The following is a 19,588-nucleotide window of genomic DNA, read 5'->3' as shown; positions in this document are numbered from 1 at the left end:
CTGGCCAGGCTCACAAGAAGAAAAGAGAGAAGATTCAAATAGTCAAAATAAGAAATGATACATCAGAAAGACCAAAAAAAACTATAAGAGAACAATTATATGTCAATTATATGAACACCATATGTCAACAAATTTGGCAACCTAGAAGAAATGGACAACTTTCTAGAAACACATAGCCCACCAAAACTGAATCAAGAGGAAATAGGTAATTTGAACAGACCAATCACTAGAAGTGAAATAGAATCTGTAATTAACAACAACAACAAAAAACTCCCTACAAGAAAGTCCAGGGCCAGATGGTTTCACGGGCGAATTTTACCAAACATGCGAGGAAGAACTTACACAGATAATTCTCAAACTGCCAAAAGATCGAAGAGGTAGGAACACTCCAAAGACATTCTAGGATGTCACCATCGTCTGATACCAAAACCAGACAAAGGCAGTACAAAAAGAAGAGAAAATTATAAGCCAATATCTTTGATGAATATAAATGCAAAAATTCTCAACAAAATATTAGCAAACCAGATCCAGTAATACATAAAAAAGATCATATACCACAACAAAGCTGGGTTCATCCAAGGATTAAATCATACAAGGACGGTTCACCATACACAAATGAATCAATGTGATACACTACACAGCAAAAGGAAAGACAAAAACCACACAGTCATCTCAACAGATAAAAAAAAGCATTCAGTGAAACTAAATATCCAATTATGATAAAAATTCTTACCAAAGTGGGTACAGAGGGAATATATTTCAACATAATAAAGCTATTTACGACAAACCTACAGCTAGTACGATACTCAACAGTGAAAACCGGAAAGCATTCCCACTAAATTCAGGAAGAAGACAAGGATTCCTATTCTCACTACTTCTATTCAACACAGTATTGGAAGTCCTAGCCAGAGCAATCAGACAAGGAAAAGAATTAAAATTCAAACTGGTGCTTGCTAAGTCACTTCAGTCATGTCTGACTCTGTCCGACTCTATGGACTGTAGCCTGCCTGGCTCCTCTGTCCATGGGATTCTCCAGGCTAGAATACTGGAGTGGGTTGCCGTGCCTTCCTCCAGGGAATCTTCCTGACCCAAGGATTGAACCTGCATCTCTCACATCTTGTGCTGGCAGGTGGGTTCTTTACCACTACTGCCACCTGGGAAGCCCATTTCAAATTGGTAAGGGAGGGATAAAATTGTCATTATATGCAGATGGCATGATACTATATACAGAAAACCCTAAAGACCACACAAAACAAGACTGGAATTGATAAATTCAGCAAGGTAGCAGGACACAGGAATCAGTTGCATTTCTTTAAACAGACAATGAAATATCAGAGAAGGGAATGTAAACAGTCCCTTTGAAAGTCACATCCGAAAAAAAAAAAAAAAAACAAAAAAAAACAACTTAGGTATAACCTCATCAGCAAAGTGAAAGACTTATATGCTGAGAACTATAAAACATTAGTGAAGGAAACTTAAGATGATTCAAAAAACTGAAAAGCTATCCCATGCTCTTGGTTTAGAAGAATTAAAATGGTTAGAATGGCTATACTACCCAAGTGCAATCCACATATCCAATCTGATCGCTATCAAATTACCCAAAACGTTTTATACAGAACAAGAACAAATAGTTCTAAAATTTATATGGAACCATAAAAGATTCAGAATTGCCAAAGCAATCCTAGGGAAAAAGAACAAAGCAGGAGGCATAACCTTTCTAGACTTCAGTTCAGTTCAGTCGCTCAGTCATGTCCAACTCTTTGCAACCCCATGAATCGCAGCACGCCAGGCCTCCCTGTCCATCACCAACTCCTGGAATTCACTCAAACTCATGTCCATCGAGTCGGTGATGCCATCTAGCCATCTCATCCTCTGTTGTCCCCTTCTCCTCCTGCCCCCAATCCCTCCCAGCATCAGAGTCTTTGCCAATGAGTCAACTCTTCACATGAGGTGGCCAAAGTATTGGAGTTTCAGCTTCAGCATCAGTCCTTCCAATGAATACCCAGGACTGATCTCCTTTAGGATGGACTGGTAGGACCTCCTTGCAGTCCAAGGGACTCTCAAGAGTCTTCTCCAACACCACAGTTCAAAAACATCAATTCTTTGGTGCTCAGCTTTCTTCACAGTCCAACTCTCACATCCATACATGACCACTGGAAAAACCATAGCCTTGACTAGATGGACCTTTGTTGGCAAAGTAATGTCTCTGCTTTTGAACGTACTATCTAGGTTGGTCATAACTTTCCTTCCAAGGAGTAAGCGTCTTTTAATTTCATGGCTGCAATTACCATCTGCAGTGATTTTGGAGCCCAGAAAAATAAAGTCAGCTACTGTTTCCACTGTTTCTCCATCTATTTCCCATGAAGTGATGGGATTGGATGCCATGATCTTCATTTTCTGAATGTTGAGCTTTAAGCCAAGTTTTTCACTCTCCTCTTTCACTTTCATCAAGAGGCTTTTGAGATCCTCTTCACTTTCTGCCATAAGGGTGGTGTCATCTGCATATCTGAGGTTATTGATATTTCTCCCAGCAACCTTGATTTCAGCTTGTGCTTTTTCCAGCCCAGCGTTTCTCATGATGTACTCTGCATATAAGTTAAACAAGCAGGGTGACAATATACAGTCTTGACGTACTCTTTTTCCTATTTGGAACCAGTCTGTTGTCCCATGTCCAGTTCTAACTGTTGCTTCCTGACCTGCACACAGGTTTCCCAAGAGGCAGATCAGGTGGTCTGGTATTCCCATCTCTTTCAGAATTTTCCAGTTTATTGTGATCCACACAGTCAAAGGCTTTGGAATAGTCAAGAAAGCAGAAATAGATGTTTTTCTGGAACTCTCTTGCTTTGTCCATGAACCAGCAGATGTTGGCAATTTGATCTCTGGTTCCTCTGCCTTTTCTAAAACCAGCTTGAACATCAGGAAGTTCACGGTTCACATATTGCTGAAGCCTGGCTTGGAGAATTTTGAGCATTACTTTACTAGCGTGTGAGATGAGTGCAATTGTGCGGTAGTTTGAGCATTCTTTGGCATTGCCTTTCTTTGGAATTGGAATGAAAACTGACCTTTTCCAGTCCTGTGGCCACTGCTGACTTTTCCAAATTTGCTGGCATATTGAGTGCAGCACTTTCATAGCATCATATTTTAGGATTTGAAATAGCTCAACTGGAATTCCATCACCTCCACTAGCTTTGTTCGTAGTGATGCTTTCTAAGGCCCACTTGACTTCACATTCCAGGATGTCTGGCTCTAGGTGAGTGATCACACCGTCGTGATTATCTGGGTCATGAAGATCTTTTTTGTAAAGTTCTTCTGTGTATTCTTGTCATGTCTTCTTAATATCTTCTGCTTGTTAGGTCCATACCATTTCTGTACTTTATCGAGCCCATCTTTGCATGAGGTGTTCCCTTGGTATCTCTAATTTTCTTGAAGAGATCTCTAGTCTTTCCCATTCTGTTGTTTTCCTCTATTTCTTTGCTTCAGACAATACTAAAAAGCTATAGTAATCAAAGCAGTGTGAGACTGGTATAAAAACAGACAGATATATGGATCAATGGAATAGAATAGAGAGCCCAGAAATGAACCGCACACCTATAGATAATTAATCTTTGATAAAGGAGGCAAGAATATAAAATGGGGAAAGATAGTCTCTTCATCAAGTGGTGTTGGAGAAGGGGAACAACCAGCTGCATGTAAATCTGTGAAGTTAGGAGACACCCTCAGATCATACACAAAAATAACTCAAAATGGGTTACTGACTTAAAACTATAAGACACAACATCACAAAACTCCTAGAAGAGAATATGGGCAAAACATTCTCTGACATAAATCATACCAATGTTTTCTGAGGTATCCCAAGGCAAAAATAAACAAATGAGACCTAATCAAAATTAAAGCTTTTGCATAGCAAAGAATACTATAAACAAAAGGAAAAGACATGTGTTCCCCAAGCATCCAGTATCATGCATTGAACCTGGACTGGCGACTTGTTTCATGCATGATAGTATACATGTTTCAATGCCATTCTCCCAAATCTTCCCACCCTCTCCCTCTCCCACAGAGTCCAAAAGACTGTTCTATACATCAGTGTCTCTTTTGCTGTCTCGTATACAGGGTTATTGTTACCATCTTTCTAAATTCCATATGTGTTAGTATACTGTATTGGTGTTTTTCTTTCTGGCTTACTTCACTCTGTATAATAGGCTCCAGTTTCATCCATCTCATTAGAACTGATTCAAATGAATTCTTTTTAATGGCTGAGTAATACTCCATTGTGTATACGTACCATAGCTTTCTTTTTTTATTTTATTTTATTTATTTATTTATTTTTAATTTAATTTTATTTTTAAACTTTACATAATTGTATTAGTTTTGCCAAATATCAAAATGAATCCATCACAGGTATACATGTGCTCCCCATCCTGAACCCTCCTCCCTCCTCCCTCCCCATACCATCCCTCTGGGTCGTCCCAGTGCACCAGCCCCAAGCATCCAGTATCATGCATCGAACCTGGACTGGCATCTCATTTCATACATGATATTTTACATGTTTCAATGCCATTCTCCCAAATCTTCCCACCCTCTCCCTCTCCCACAGAGTCCATAAGACTGTTCCATACATCAGTGTCTCTTTTGCTGTCTCATACACAGGGTTATTGTTATCATCTTTCTAAATTCCATATATATGCGTTAGTATACTGTATTGGTGTTTTTCCTTCTGGCTTACTTCACTCTGTATAATAGGCTCCAGTTTCATCCACCTCATTAGAACTGATTCAAATGAATTCTTTTTAATGGCTGAGTAATACTCCATTGTGTATATGTACCACAACTTTCTTATCCATTCATCTGCTGATGGACATCTAGGTTGCTTCCATGTCCTGGCTATTATAAACAGTGCTGCGATGAACATTGGGGTACATGTGTCTCTTTCCCTTCTGGTTTCCTCAGTATGTATGCCCAGCAGTGGGATTGCTGGGTCATAAGGCAGTTCTGTTTCCAGTTTTTTAAGGAATCTCCACATTGTTCTCCATAGTGGCTGTACTAGTTTGCATTCCCACCAACAGTGTAAGAGGGTTCCCTTTTCTCCACACCTTCTCCAGCATTTATTGCTTGTAGACTTTTGGATCGCAGCCATTCTGACTGGCGTGAAATGGTACCTCATAGTGGTTTTGATTTGCATTTCTCTGATAATGAGTGATGTTGAGCATCTTTTCATGTGTTTGTTAGCCATCTGTATGTCTTCTTTGGAGAAATGTCTATTTAATTCTTTGGCCCATTTTTTGATTGGGTCATTTATTTTTCTGGAATTGAGCTGTAGGAGTTGCTTGTATATTTTTGAGATTAGTTGTTTGTCAGTTGCTTCATTTGCTATTATTTTCTCCCATTCTGAAGGCTGTCTTTTCACCTTGCTAATAGTTTCCTTTGTTGTGCAGAAGCTTTTAAGTTTAATTAGGTCCCATTTGTTTATTTTTGCTTTTATTTCCAATATTCTGCGAGGTGGATCATAGAGGATCCTGCTGTGATGTATGTCGGAGAGTGTTTTGCCTATGTTCTCCTCTAGGAGTTTTATAATTTCTGGTCTTACGTTTAGATCTTTAACCCATTTTGAGTTTATTTTTGTGTATGATGTTAGAAAGTGTTCTAGTTTCATTCTTTTACAAGTGGTTGACCAGTTTTCCCAGCACCACTTGTTAAAGAGATTGTCTTTAATCCATTGTATATTCTTGCCTCCTTTGTCAAAGATAGGGTGTCCATATGTGCGTGGATTAATCTCTGGGCTTTCTGTTTTGTTCCATTGATCTATATTTCTGTCTTTGTGCCAGTACCATACTGTCTTGATGACTGTGGCTTTGTAGTAGAGCCTGAAGTCAGGTAGGTTGATTCCTCCACTTCCATTCTTCTTTCTCAAGACAGCTTTGGCTAATCGAGGTTTTTTGTATTTCCATACAAATTGTGAAATTATTTGTTCTAGCTCTGTGAAGAATACCATTGGTAGCTTGATAGGGATTGCATTGAATCTATAAATTGCTTTGGGTAGTATACTCATTTTCATTATATTGATTCTTCCAATCCATGAACATGGTATATTTCTCCATCTATTAGTGTCCTCTTTGATTTCTTTCACCAGTGTTTTATAGTTTTCTATATATAGGTCTTTAGTTTCTTTAGGTAGATATATTCCTAAGTATTTTATTCTTTCTGTTGCAATGGTGAATGGAATTGTTTCCTTAATTTCTCTTTCTGTTTTCTCATTATTAGTGTATAGGAATGTAAGGGATTTCTGTGTGTTGATTTTATATCCTGCAACTTTACTATAATCATTGATTAGTTCTAGTAATTTTCTGGTGGAGTCTTTAGGGTTTTCTATGTAGAGGATCATGTCATCTGCAAATAGTGAGAGTTTTACTTCTTCTTTTCCAATTTGGATTCCTTTTATTTCTTTTTCTGCTCTGATTGCTGTGGCCAAAACTTCCAGAACTATGTTGAATAGTAATGGTGAAAGTGGGCACCCTTGTCTTGTTCCTGACTTTAGAGGAAATGCTTTCAATTTTTCACCATTGAGGATAATGTTTGCTGTGGGTTTGTCATATATAGCTTTTATTATGTTGAGGTATGTTCCTTCTATTCCTGCTTTCTGGAGAGTTTTTATCATAAATAGATGTTCAATTTTGTCAAAGGCTTTCTCTGCATCTATTGAGATAATCATATGGTTTTTATTTTTCAATTTGTTAATGTGGTGTATTACATGTATACCTGTGGTGGATTCATTTCAATATTTGGCAAAACCAATACAATATTGTAAAGTTTAAAAATAAAATAAAATTAAAAAAAAAAAAAAAAAGGAAAAGACAACTTAGGTACAAACTGGGAGCAAATATTTGCAAATGCTGCGACTAACAAGGGCTTAATTTCCAAAGTATACAAAGAGCTCACACAACTCAATAACTACAATGACAACAAAAAACCCAGGGACTTCCGTGGTGGTCCAGGAGTTAAGAATCTGCCTGCCAATGCACAGGACATAGGTTCAACCCTTGGTCTGGGGAGATTCCACATGCCTCAGAGCTACTGGGCCTGTGAACCACAACTACTGAGCCTGTATGCTGCAATTACTGCAAAACTTCCCCCAACTCAATATGTCTGAAGAAAATGTTCTATTGGCTATCTCAGTTAGTTAAAAATCTATTTCTCTCGTGCATATCCTTTAATTCTTCCAGTCTGCTGATGGCTATTTATCCAGCTCTACAACTGTATTCTCCTCAATATCAGTCTAAGCTAAGTGGGAACCCCCAAAAGTTGCATTTTCCAGGAGGCAGATTAGTTCCCAGTGTCACTAGATATAAAAAGCAGTCATGGAAGGCATGCTACAAATGAATAAACCATGATATCATAGGTAAAACTGGAACAAATGCACCAAGTCATCTTAGAGAATTCTGGGAAATATCCAGTATAAGACACAGGAAGACAATGCCTCAAAAACTACCTCAATAAATAAGTGACATAATGACACAACTTTAATGGTGTTCCACCCCAGAAAATGCATTCCTGTCCTCTCATCCTCCCATCCTGACCTATGAACCTGGGTTTCTAAGCTAGGAATCTCCTCTTCAGCAGACAGAAAAACTTGAAGTTCTCATTCTTACAGAGTCCCAAGGCAGTTTTCCCTAAAGGCCTGACTCAAACCTTTTAAGAATAAGAAGGGATGTAATCCACAAAGTCTACAGGCCTGGCTGGCAGAGCCACAGCTGTGCCAGCACAATCAGCTAGTAAGAGCTTAACAGTAGACGTTGCTCTGGAATTTCATTTTCTCTTAGGTAATGTGAGTAAAAATGGGAGTGGAAGCTGAGTGAGTCCATGCTAAGAGCTGAGGTGCTGCTGAGCAGAGGTCATGGAGAGAAACCTTAATAGCAACTACTGATATGCCAGTGAAGCCACTGCTCAGCCCTGGGAGGGTGGGAGCTCTTCGCAGGGACTGACCATGTCCACATTCCTGGGGGCTGCTTGGCTGGCGAGGGCAAGGCTGACATAGTGTTGCCTTCCGTAGGAGGGGTAGTCTGGTAGAGCAGAAAGGGCATGTGCTTAGAGGCAGACAATATAGGCTCTGCTACTTGGTAGCTATGTGGCCCAGGACAAATTCTTTGACCTCTCTGACCCTCAGATTTTTCATTTATAACACAGAGATATGGACACTGATCTTGCCAGGGTTATTATGAGGATTAAATGAAATAATTTACCTGATATAGCAGCAGCACTCACTCAGTGACAAGGTGACCTTGTGCTCCCTAGTCAGATCCATTTGCTGCTTGCTACTCAGCCACAGTTATTTTCCAAAACAGAAATATGACTTCTCTATTTAAAACATTTCAGTGGCTTCCCTTGGTAAATGTAAAGAACAAAATCCTAATGATCTGAGAAGCCCTGCATGTCCTGGTCCTTGTCTATCTCTCTCCCTCATTCTCCTGTGCTCTAGCCACATGGACCCTCTTTATGCTCTCAAAAATGTAATCCTTCCTATCTTGAAGCCTTCACACAGGCTCAAAGCATCTTCTTCACATATCTCATCTATCTGGTTAAAAACTTCTCATAACTTCTTTGGGAAAAATATTCTGCAACCTCCAGACTAGGTCAGGCCTCCTGACAATGCTCCCTTAACCTTTATTTCACAGAGCTTGATCTGCTTTGTAATTATACTTGGGATGACTTATACTATGTCTCAGACAAGATCAAGAGGTAGGAAACTGTGTTCTTTATTGATTACCCTTGAATCTCTAGGACTCAACATCAAGCACAATGCCTGGCCCATTTTAGGAGGTTAAATCTTTTACTGAATAAACGAATGAATGAAAGTTTAGAGGAGGGTTGGAAAGCATTCGCTATTAATCTGGTTAGTACTTCTCTGCAACACTTAACCACGTTCTGCCCAGCATGCTTATGAATATTTAATTCCTTCTTTCCTTGCTGGATTTTCAGCTTTGCCGTGTATATATACAACTTCAAATGTTCCACTGCCTCTTTAAGACGGGCTCAGAGGAGATGCTCTGTGTTGGGGAGATGGTATGGAATGCAAGGGAGCGTTAAAAGCCCTGAACAGAAACAGAGAGAAAGATGAACTCTAACTTGAAGGCTGTGGCCTGAGATAAGAAAAAGTTTCCTGTCCAGTCTTTCCTTCTCAGGGACATTTAAGTTGACCACTCTTTGTTGGGAGGTGAGGATTCAACAGGTTGACACTTACTTGTTCCCATGAAGAAATCATATGACGTTCAGCAGGTGGCTTTTCTATGATGGTCACCTCTGTCACACCTGGGGATGATTCTGGAAGAGGAAGCAGAGAGTAGAGTAGTTGGTCCATTCTCACATATTTCTACCAGAAAGGTTGATGAACTGTTGAAGTCTGCTCTAGGAATACCAGATCCCTCTAAGGAGCATTTGTTACCCCTGTAATAAAAGCAGCTGGTCCCTCAAAAGCAGTCAGTCCCATAAGCTAAGACCATGTAGTCTTCTAGTGATAATTATGCCAGTATCCTTTCCACATAGCAAAGTTTTCCTCAGGTTTTCAGAAGAGTCAAATCTTGGGATGCAGCAACAGCCCGATACACTAGCTGAGAAATCGGGACTCCACCGTCCTAGTCATGCTTTGTGCATTCACCAGCTGTGTGACCTCAGATGAGTGTTCACTTCCTTCTGCATTCAGTAAGACAAGAATTACAGTAATACTTTCCTCAATAAGTGAAGCAAAAACAGGAATGAAGAAACAGAAGAGGAAACGGAAATGAAGATACTTTGGAAAAGTGAAAAGTACCATATACACAATTTTTCTTCTGCCTTCTGTTCAAGGTTCTTTCTAATGTGTTGGGAAGCATGGTACTGTGGTAGAAAACCAGTGAGCTTCAAGCCATTTGACCTGGGGTGAGTCCTTGCTATGCCCCTGACTGGTTAGGATGGAAGACACTGTTTTATCCCTTTAAGGGTAGTCTCATTTGGCACTGCTCACCAAAACTAAGACAGTAGATAATAAATGCCATTATTCAACTTTACAGCAAGGACACCGAGGTTGAGAGGTTAAACCACAAAGCCAATCCTCTGACTCCAAGTATGGGTCTAGTTGAAAAATGAAGAATATGTTCAAAAGTCATTACATGCCCCCTGGCATAGCCCATTAAAGCAATTATCCTACACAAATGCAGAGTCTAGCTTTAATTAGTCTTGGCAACCCACTACTCCACCTGCAGTTAAGACCGAAGAATACAGAATTCTTGGCCCACAACACAGCTGGTTACATAGGGATGTCATCTGACTATACTCACAGTGCAATCTAATGCCTAGGGCTACAAGAGGACAAACACATAATGTAAGTACCTAACATTAAGTTTTGCTGAGGCATCCATTTCAAATACATCCATCTTGAATAAACAAATTGCCAGTTGTATGATACAGATACTAACTAAACAACTAGATGAGGAATGAGGCCACCCCCAACTCACAAAGTTCCCCTTTTAGAAAGCCCTGGGTAACCTGGATAACTGACTACTTGAATGAGCCACCTTTTCCTTTCAGATGTCCTAATTTCCCCTCTTAAGTTTTAAGTCCACCAATAAAGTGTAAACCTGCAAAACCCTAGACACACAATTCTGGGGCTCTAATAAAAGCAAAGACCCAGGTCTGCTCACTCACTCCCAGCTATCTGGCTGTGTGGCTGTGGGCATACCATGTACCCTCCAGAACCTGTGTATAATAAAAAAAAAATGTTTTTTCAAGGTTCCCCGATGGTTGCTGCTGAGGTATATCTTCAGTCATAACAAAAGCCACAATGTTTGGTCCAACCACAACATCAGCTTCAATGTGGGAAATCTCTGTGGGGCTCATCCAAGTAGTATAGCCTAGGTGAGTGCCTCAGGTATTCCTAGCCAACAGCAACACTACCAGTAAGTAGGCTGAGAGAGACACAAACACACCATTCTTCAGCTTGTAACAGACCTGTGTGGAAGGGCTACAGGCTCAGACAGAACTGCTGTAATGTAGCACAGATGACAACATATCATTTTTAATCTTTGTAGATCTCCAGGATAGGACAACTGTTCAACATGCTGACTTTAAAAACTTTCATATAACAAGTTGCTTAGGAAGTGCCCACTGCAGAGAGTCTGCTATCCAATACTTCAGCACTGATAAGGAGGAAATACTGGGGGTGAAGAAGACAGGGCCACACAGTAAATTCCATTTGTATAATGCTGTATTTCTGGGGACTGATATGAGTTATCTCACTGACTCAACAATCATGTGGAGCAGGCATCATTATTTTAAAGATAAGGAAACAGGTTCAGATATATTACATTAATTATTTCACAGAACTAAATCTCTGACCACAGGTGCAGGTACCAAGCCTACTGTTTTCTCTTAGTAGTTAATTCCAACATGAGGGAAAGTTTTCTTCACACCACCAAGTAATTCTCAGACACCAGCTGAGTGTTCTACAATTCAACTCAATTCTGACTCTACCAGGAGAAAGCCTCAGATCCCACAAGAGCTCATTCCCACAAGCCTGCCCTTACTTCGGATGCTAACTGCAGGTCCAGGTTGTTATCTGTGCTTCTGATGGACTGGCTATAAATTAGGAGTTCCTATGATCCTTCCCTTGGGTTTGATGAGTTTGATACAGGGGCTCACAGAATTCAGGAAACCCATTTACTCACTGGAATACTGGTTTATTTTAAAGGATATTACAGATCAACAGGGAGATAAGATGTGTAGGGCTGGGTCCTGAACAAAGGGGCTTCTGTCCTTGCTGAGTTTGGGGCCTGGCACAGTGGCATGAGGAAGCGTCTGGTTAACCAGACTGGAAACTCCCTGCACTCTTTTGGTTTTTTATGGAGGCTTCATTGCACAGGCATGCTTGACTAAATAACTGGCCATTGGCAAATGACTCAACCTCCAGACTCTCTCCCCTCCATGTAAATCAGGTGGAGGAGTGAAAGTTCCAACCCATTAATCCTGGTTGGTTCCCTTGGGAACTGGACCCATCTTTAGGTTACCCAAGGGCTTTCCAGTCACCTCATTAACAAAAGGCACCTTCTTTTATCACTTAGGAAATTTCAGGGGTTTTAGGAACTCTGTGCCTGAAACAGTGACAAAGTCTAAATATATATATTTATTATAAATCATCATAACACAGATAACCAAAAAATCATGAGTATATTTAGAAATAATAGCAATAACAAGTTGTGTATGGTTTATTATTAATGTGACATGAGAAGTAGTATCTGACTCAGTTCAGATGCTCAGTTGTGTCTGACTCTTTGCTTTCCTGTCCATCACCAACTTCTGGAGCTTGCTCAAACTCATGTTCATTGAGTCAGTGATGCCATCCAACCATCTCATCCTCTGTCATTCCCTTCTCCTCCTGCCTTCATTCTTTCCAAGCATCAGGGTCTTTTCCAATGAGTCAGTTCCTTGCATCAGGTGGCCAAAGTACTGCAGCTTCAGCTTCAGCATCAGTCCTACCAATGAATATTCAGGAATGATTTCCTTTAGGATTGACTGGTTTGATCTCCTTGCTGTCCAAGGGACTCTCAAGAGTCTTATCCAACACCATTGTTCAAAAGCATCAATTCTTCGGCACTCAGCTTTCTTTTTGGTCCAACTCTCACATCCACATATGACTACTGGAAAAACCACAGCTTTGACTATACACACCTTTGTCAGTAAAGTAATGTCTCTGCTATTTAATATGCTGTCTAGGTTTGTCATAGCTTTTCTTCCAAGGAGCAAGTGTCTTTTAATTTCAAGGCTGCAGTCACCATCTGCAGTGATTTTGGAGCCCAGGAAAATAGTCTGTCACTGTTTCCCCATCTATTTGTCATGAAGTGATGGGACTAGATGCCATGATTTTAGTTTTTTGAATGTTGAGTTTTAATCTAGCTTTTTCACTCTCCTCTTTCACTTTCATCAAGAGGCATTTTAGTTCCTCTCTGCTTTCTGCCATAAGGGTGGTGTCATCTGCAGAGCCCCCAAGATGATAGCTAACAGTGAATGATGCTGGATTTGTGATCTCCAAAGAAGATTTAGCTTCAGGGATCAGGTACCAGGCTTGATCACTCAAAGCTTTTGTGTGGCAGAAGTTTTATTATATAGTGAAAAAGGACAGAAAAAGCTTCTGACATAGACATCAGAAGGGGGAGAGAGGGGTTCACTTGCTACTCTTATCAAGGCCTTATATACTTTTATCAGAACCATTCCCACAACATACATTTTAAATGAACAAGATTAGAACTAACAATAGAAAGGTCTTACCAGATCCACTCTCACAACATACATATTAAGGTAAGATTAGTCAGAAGGTTCTTGTTAAGAAGAAGAAAAATGTCCTTGAGCAAGATGCAGTTATTATATAATCATTCAGTTTAGTTCAGTTCAGTCGCTCAGTCGTGTCTGACTCTTTGCGACCCCATGAATCGCAGCACGCCAGGCCTCCCTGTCCATCACCATCTCCCGGAGTTCACTCAAACTCACATCCATTGAGTCGGTGATGCCATCCAGCCATCTCATCCTCTGTCGTCCCCTTCTCCTCCTGCCCCCAATCCCTCCCAGCATCAGGGTCTTTTCCAATGAGTTAACTCTTCGCATGAGGTGGCCAAAATACTGGAGTTTCAGTTTTAGCATCATTTCTTCCAAGGAACACCCAGGGCTGATCTCCTTTAGAATGGACTGGTTGGATCTCCTTGCAGTCCGAGGGACTCTCAAGAGTCTTCTCCAACACCACAGTTCACAAGCATCAACTCTTCAGTGCTCAGCTTTCTTCACAGTCCAACTCTCACATCCATACATGACTACTGGAAAAACCATAGCCTTGACTAGATGGACCTTTGTTGGCAAAGTAATGTCTCTGCTTTTTAATATGCTATTTAGGTTATCCCTTATCAAACTGTGCAGTTGGGGCAAATTCTAAACAGAAGATACAAAGAGTCCAAAAAAACTCAATTGCCACTTTTGAAGTAGTTTGTTGTTTGGTTACTGTGTCTGAGTCTCCAAGTTGCTAAGGCGCGTTGGACTCTTCCGGGGCCCCATGGACTTTAGACCTCCACAGAGAGTGTGCAACCAGCACTGAGATCTAAACAGCAAAGTGGTGCAGCCTGGTGAGTACTCCACTCACCCTCCCCAACAAGAACCCTACAAAGCAGCCCCACCCCTGGCTGAGTTATACTCTAGAGTGTGAGCTGGCTTCTTTCCATTCTTTGATCAAATAAAACTTGCCTTTGCTTCTGACCAAACTTGGTCTCATCCTACTGGCTCTAATGATACTGGGCAGGAAGACCCTTTTTGGTGCCCAACGCAAAAGGGTTGGTAACAACAAAAGGCTGATTGTTTTGCCTACATGAGTGGCCCCCAATAAAACCCCTAGAATTTGGGTCTTAGGCCAGCTTCCCTGGGCAGAAACACTGCACACATATTGTAGCATTTCACCACTTGAGGAAGGAGTGTACTCTATGTGACCACTCACCTGTGGGAAAACTTCAGAAGCTGATACACAGCTTCCTCTGGATACCACCTGATATGTTAAAGGTCAGATTTCCAGGGTCCAACTGATTGATATAATAAACTATAGCTGGGAGTCCTGTCTGAGTCTTGTGAGTTCTTCTAATGAATCACTGAGACTTGTGGACAGTTGTGAGACACCAGAAACATGTATCTATCTCTTCATTTTAAATATGTTTTAATTTTTTTGCTTTAGTTATGTTTTGGGAAATAGCAAATAGTTGGGTTTTGTGAGCCAGATTTAAAATCTTTTTCTATTACTAGGTGATTTAAGCTCATTCATATTTATTGTTACGAGGGTTACGTTTGGTCTCAGCCTTATCATTATATTTTGTAATTACATGTATCATATTACACTTGTTATGTTTCTTTTTGAAATGTGTATCGTTTGCTCTTTTCTTTAAAATATTTGGGGGAATGGACTGCTTTCTATTGCTTCAAGAGAAACTACCACAAATTAGCAACTTTAAACAGCACCCAGATCACAGTTCTGTATCTCGTAAATCTGGCACAGCATGACTGGTTTCTCTGCTGAGGCTGAAATAATTGATCTATATTTCTATACATCCAGGCAAACCGACTGCTCAAGTGTCAGCTGATCTATTCGCATTGGGTGCTCCAGGTCATCTTCCATTCCTGTTACTGGCAGAACTCAACTGCTTGTGGTGGTAGGAATGAAGTCTTCAGTCCTTGCCTGCTGTCAGCTGGGGGCACTTTCAGCGGCCATTATGATATACTTTATCATGTGTTCTTATCCATCTTCAAGCCAACAACAGCATAACAAATCTTTTCCATGCTTCAAATCTCTTTGACTTCCTCTTCTGTTAACAGCTTGTTGTAAAGTGCTCATGTAGTTAAGGATAATCTCCCTTTTTGCCAATTCACACAACAAATCACAGGTGTTATACTTCAGGAAATCTTGGAGGGCCATTTTTTGGGATTCCTTTTTATTAAAAAAAAAAAAAAAGCCTTATTGAGATATAATTCCACACCATAAAGTGTTCACCCCACTGAAATGTATACTTCAGTGATTTTTAGTATATTCACAGAGTTGTAAATCCTTTCATGAAAAAGTAACCTTGTACCATTTTCCATTCCCCACTCCCAGCATTCTGGCAATTTACTTTACATCTGTACATATAGATCATATAAGTGAAATCATAAAACACATGGCCTTTGTAACTCTCCTTTCAATTAGTTTTCAAGGTTAATCTATATTGTAGCATGGATCAGTACTGTATTTCATTTGCCAACATTTCCTATTGTGTGGACATACCACATTTTTCAATCCATTCATCAGCTGATGGACATATGGACTGTTTGTACTTTATTATAAATAATGCTTTTAAGAATATTTGTGTACATGTTTTTGCATGTAAGTGTTTTCATTTCTCTTGGGTATATATCCAGAAGTGAAATTGCTGGGTCATAGGGAACAATGTTTAGCTTTATGAGGAAGTGTCAAACTGCTTTCCAAAGTGGCAGTGCCATTTTGCATTCCCACCTGTAGTGAGTGAATATTCCAGTTTCTCCAATTCCTTGCCAAGACTTACGTTTATTTATTTAGTTTTTAAGCAGGCATCCTAGAGGGTGTGAAGTGGTATCTGGATTGGATTATTTGATGTTTTTGTAGAGTCATATGAGTTCTTGATAGATTTCACCCATAAATCTCTTTTCACATATGTGATTTGCAGTCTCTCCTTTTCTGTGGAGTCTTTTCACTTTCTTGATGGTATCTTTAAAAGCACAAGCATTTTTAATATTGATGAAGTATGATTTAGCTATTTTTTTTCTTCTGTTTCTTGTACTTTTGGTGTTAGATCTAAGAATCTACTGCCGAATCCAAAGTCATTAAAAAACCAACTTAAGGCCTATGTTTTAGCACATACATTTATATCTAAGATCCATTTTGAGTTAATTTTTGTATCTGAATTGAGGTTGGGGTCCAATTTCACTCTTTTGCATGTGGCTATCCAGTTGCCACAAAATATGTTGAAAAGACTTTTCCCCTCATTATTTAGATATCTCTGTTGAAAATCGCTGGGCCATAAATGTGATGGTTTAGTTCAGGAGTCTGAATCCTATTCCACTGATCTATACTTCTATCTTTATAGCACCGCCCCAGTGAAAACTACTGTAGATTTGAAGCAAATTTATTGTACTTATACATAAAAATTTGCCATATTAACTATTTTAAAGTGTACAGTTAAGTACACTTGACATTGTTGTATAATTATCACCACTATTCATCTGCAGAACATTTTCATTATCCCAAGTGTAGTGAACTTTCAAATGGAGAAGTTTAAGTCCTCTAAATTTTGTACTTCTTTTCCAACTTTGTTTTGGCTATTCTGGGTCTCCATTTTCATATTAATTTTAGGACTGGGTTATTTGTCAGTATCTGAGAGAGAAGCAGTTGACGTTTTGGGGATTGTAAATTTAGTCAATTTTCAGAGTATAGGATTCTAATAATATTAAGACTTCCAAACCATAAACATGTCTTCCAGTTTGTTTAGATGTTTTTTAATTTCTTTACATAGTGTGTTGTAGTATAAGTCATGCACTTACGTAATTTATTCATTTATGCCTTCAGTTCAGTTCAGTTCAGTTTAGTCGCTCAGCTGTGCCCAACTCTTTGCGACCCCATGAATTGCACTATGCCAGCCCTCGTTGTCCATCACCAACTCCTGGAGTTCACTCAAACTCATGTCCATCGCGTTGGTGATGCCATCCAGCCATCTCATCCTCTGTCATTCCCTTCTCCTCCTGCCCCCAATCCCTCCCAGCATCACAGTCTTTTCCAATGAGTCAACTCTTTGCATCAGGTGGCCAAAGTATTGGAGTTTGAGCTTTAGCATCAGTCCTTCCAAAAACACCCAGGACTGATCTCCTTTAGAATGGACTGGTTGGATCTCCTTGCAGTTCAAGGGACTCACTCTCAAGAGTCTTCTTCAACACCACAGTTCAAAAGCATCAATTCTTCAGCATTCAGCTTTCTTTACAGTCCAACTCTCACACCCATACATGACCACTAGAAAAACCATAGCCTTGACTAGACGGATCTTTGTTGGCAAAGTAATGTCTCTGCTTTTTGATATGCTATCGATGTTGGTCATAACTTTCCTTCCAAGGAGTAAGCGGCTTTTAATTTCAAGGCTGCAATTACCATCTGCAGTGATTTTGGAGCCCCCCAAAATAAAGTCTGACACTGTTTCCACTGTTTCCCCATCTATTTCCCATAAAGTGATGGGACCAGATGCGATCTTAGTTTTCTGAATGTTGAGCTTTAAGGCAACTTTTTCACTCTCCTCTTTTACTTTCATCAAGAGGCTTTTTAGTTCCTCTTTACCTTCTGCCATAAGGGTGGTGTCATCTGCATATCTGAGGTTATTGATAATTCTCCTGGCAGTCTTGATTCCAGCTTGTGCTTCTTCCAGCCCAGCGTTTCTCATGATGTACTCGGCATAGAAGTTAAATAAGCAGGGTGACAATACACAGCCTTGACGTACTCCTTTTCCTATTTGGAACCAGTCTGTTGTTCCATGTCCAGTTCTAACTGTTGCTTCCTGACCTTACTTCTGTTAATTTAACTTTATACTAAGTATTTTACTGTTTTGACCCAATTATAAATTGAATTGTTTTTACAGGTTTATTTTTGGACTTGTTCATTGCTAAGCTATAGGGTTTTGTTTGTTTTTTTTCCTTTTTTTGTGTGTGGATTTCTTAGGACTTTCTTTTTAATACATGGAGCATGTTATCTGCAAATAGCTCTTTACTTCTTTCCTTCCCACTTGTATGTCTTTATTTCATTCTCTTGCTTAACTACCCTGACTAGAATCTCAGTAAAATGCTGAATAGAAGTGGTAAGAGGGGAGTTCTTATTTTGCAGAAAAGAGAGAATGTAGCATACCTGAGACTGTAATATTTAGAGACATCTGCTTGTAAGGTTGGTCCTTGGTTAGCATCTGGGAACTTGGATTTCAAGAGGATTTCTACCATTCCCTGGTGAGAATGGCTCACTGTACTCACTTGCTATTGCAGACAGTATGGTTTATGCTGCTGCTGCTAATTCGCTTCAGTTGTGTCTGACTCTGTGCAACCCCAGAGACAGCAGCCCACCAGGCTCCCCTGTCCCTGGGATTATCCAGGCAAGAACACTGGAGTGGGTTGCCATTTCCTTCTAAGCACCTGCTTTCCTCTGGGAGTCTCAAATTTGGTACATATTAGGTAGAGGGTGTCTACATAATGCATTTCCAATAAAAGGTATGGACTCCTGGGTCACATGAGCTTCCCTAGTAGACAACATTTCAGATGTATTGTCACATGTTGCTGGAATAATTAAGGGTGTCCCATGTGATTCCTGGAGAAGACAATGGCACCCCACTCCAGTACTCTTGCCTGGAAAATCCCATGGACGGAGGAGCCTGGTAGGCTGCAGTCCATGGGGTCGTGAAGAGTTGGACACGGCTGAGCGACTTCACTTTCACTTTTCACTTTCATGCATTGGAGAAGGAAGTGGCAACCCACTCCAGTGTTCTTGACTGGAGAATCCCAGGGACGAGGGAGCCTGGTGGGCTGCCATCTATGGGGTCGCACAGAGTTGGACACGACTGAAGCTAGTTAGCAACAGCAGCAGCAGCATGTGATTCCACTAAGAGAAGACTCTTGAAAACTTACATCTGGTTTACTTAATCTTCCCACGTGTACCTTTCCCTTTGCTTCTACTATAATAAATCAGAACATGACTTTCTCTCAAGTCCTGTAACCTCAACTTGGTGTGGTGCTGGAGATCCCATGAACATTTGTCTTGTTCCTGATTTTACTGGGAAAGTATCCAGTTTCTCACCATTAAGTAAATGTTGGCTGTGGGTTCTTCACAGATACCCTTCATCATGTTGAGGAAGTTTGATTTTTGCTTTTTTCATTCTATCCCACAATTCAGGTATGTTCTGTCATCAGAGAACACACCTTGTATGATATAAATTCTTCAGAATTTATTTTGGCTTGCATAACGGTCTAACATATGGTTTATTCTTGAGGTTACTCCATGTATACTTGA

At 40.1% G+C, this 19,588-nt stretch overlaps 1 protein-coding gene across 2 annotated transcripts in view; it reads right to left on the bottom strand.

Annotated features, from left to right (window-relative positions):
• TPGS2 (tubulin polyglutamylase complex subunit 2) overlaps nucleotides 1-19,588 on the bottom strand; it is a 66,037-nt gene that overhangs the window by 37,546 nt on the left and 8,903 nt on the right. For both annotated transcript variants that reach the window (XM_027526143.1, XM_027526144.1), the window contains exon 2: nucleotides 9,233-9,312. In XM_027526143.1, the coding sequence (XP_027381944.1) occupies nucleotides 9,233-9,312 (80 nt within the window). The remainder of the gene's footprint in view (nucleotides 1-9,232; nucleotides 9,313-19,588) is intronic.

The sequence above is a fragment of the Bos indicus x Bos taurus genome, chromosome 24 (genome assembly GCF_003369695.1).
Source record: "Bos indicus x Bos taurus breed Angus x Brahman F1 hybrid chromosome 24, Bos_hybrid_MaternalHap_v2.0, whole genome shotgun sequence".
In the NCBI taxonomy this organism is placed as follows: Eukaryota; Metazoa; Chordata; class Mammalia; order Artiodactyla; family Bovidae; genus Bos; species Bos indicus x Bos taurus.
Note: the sequence above shows the minus strand (reverse complement) of the source record. Positions and strands in the feature narration are given on the sequence as shown.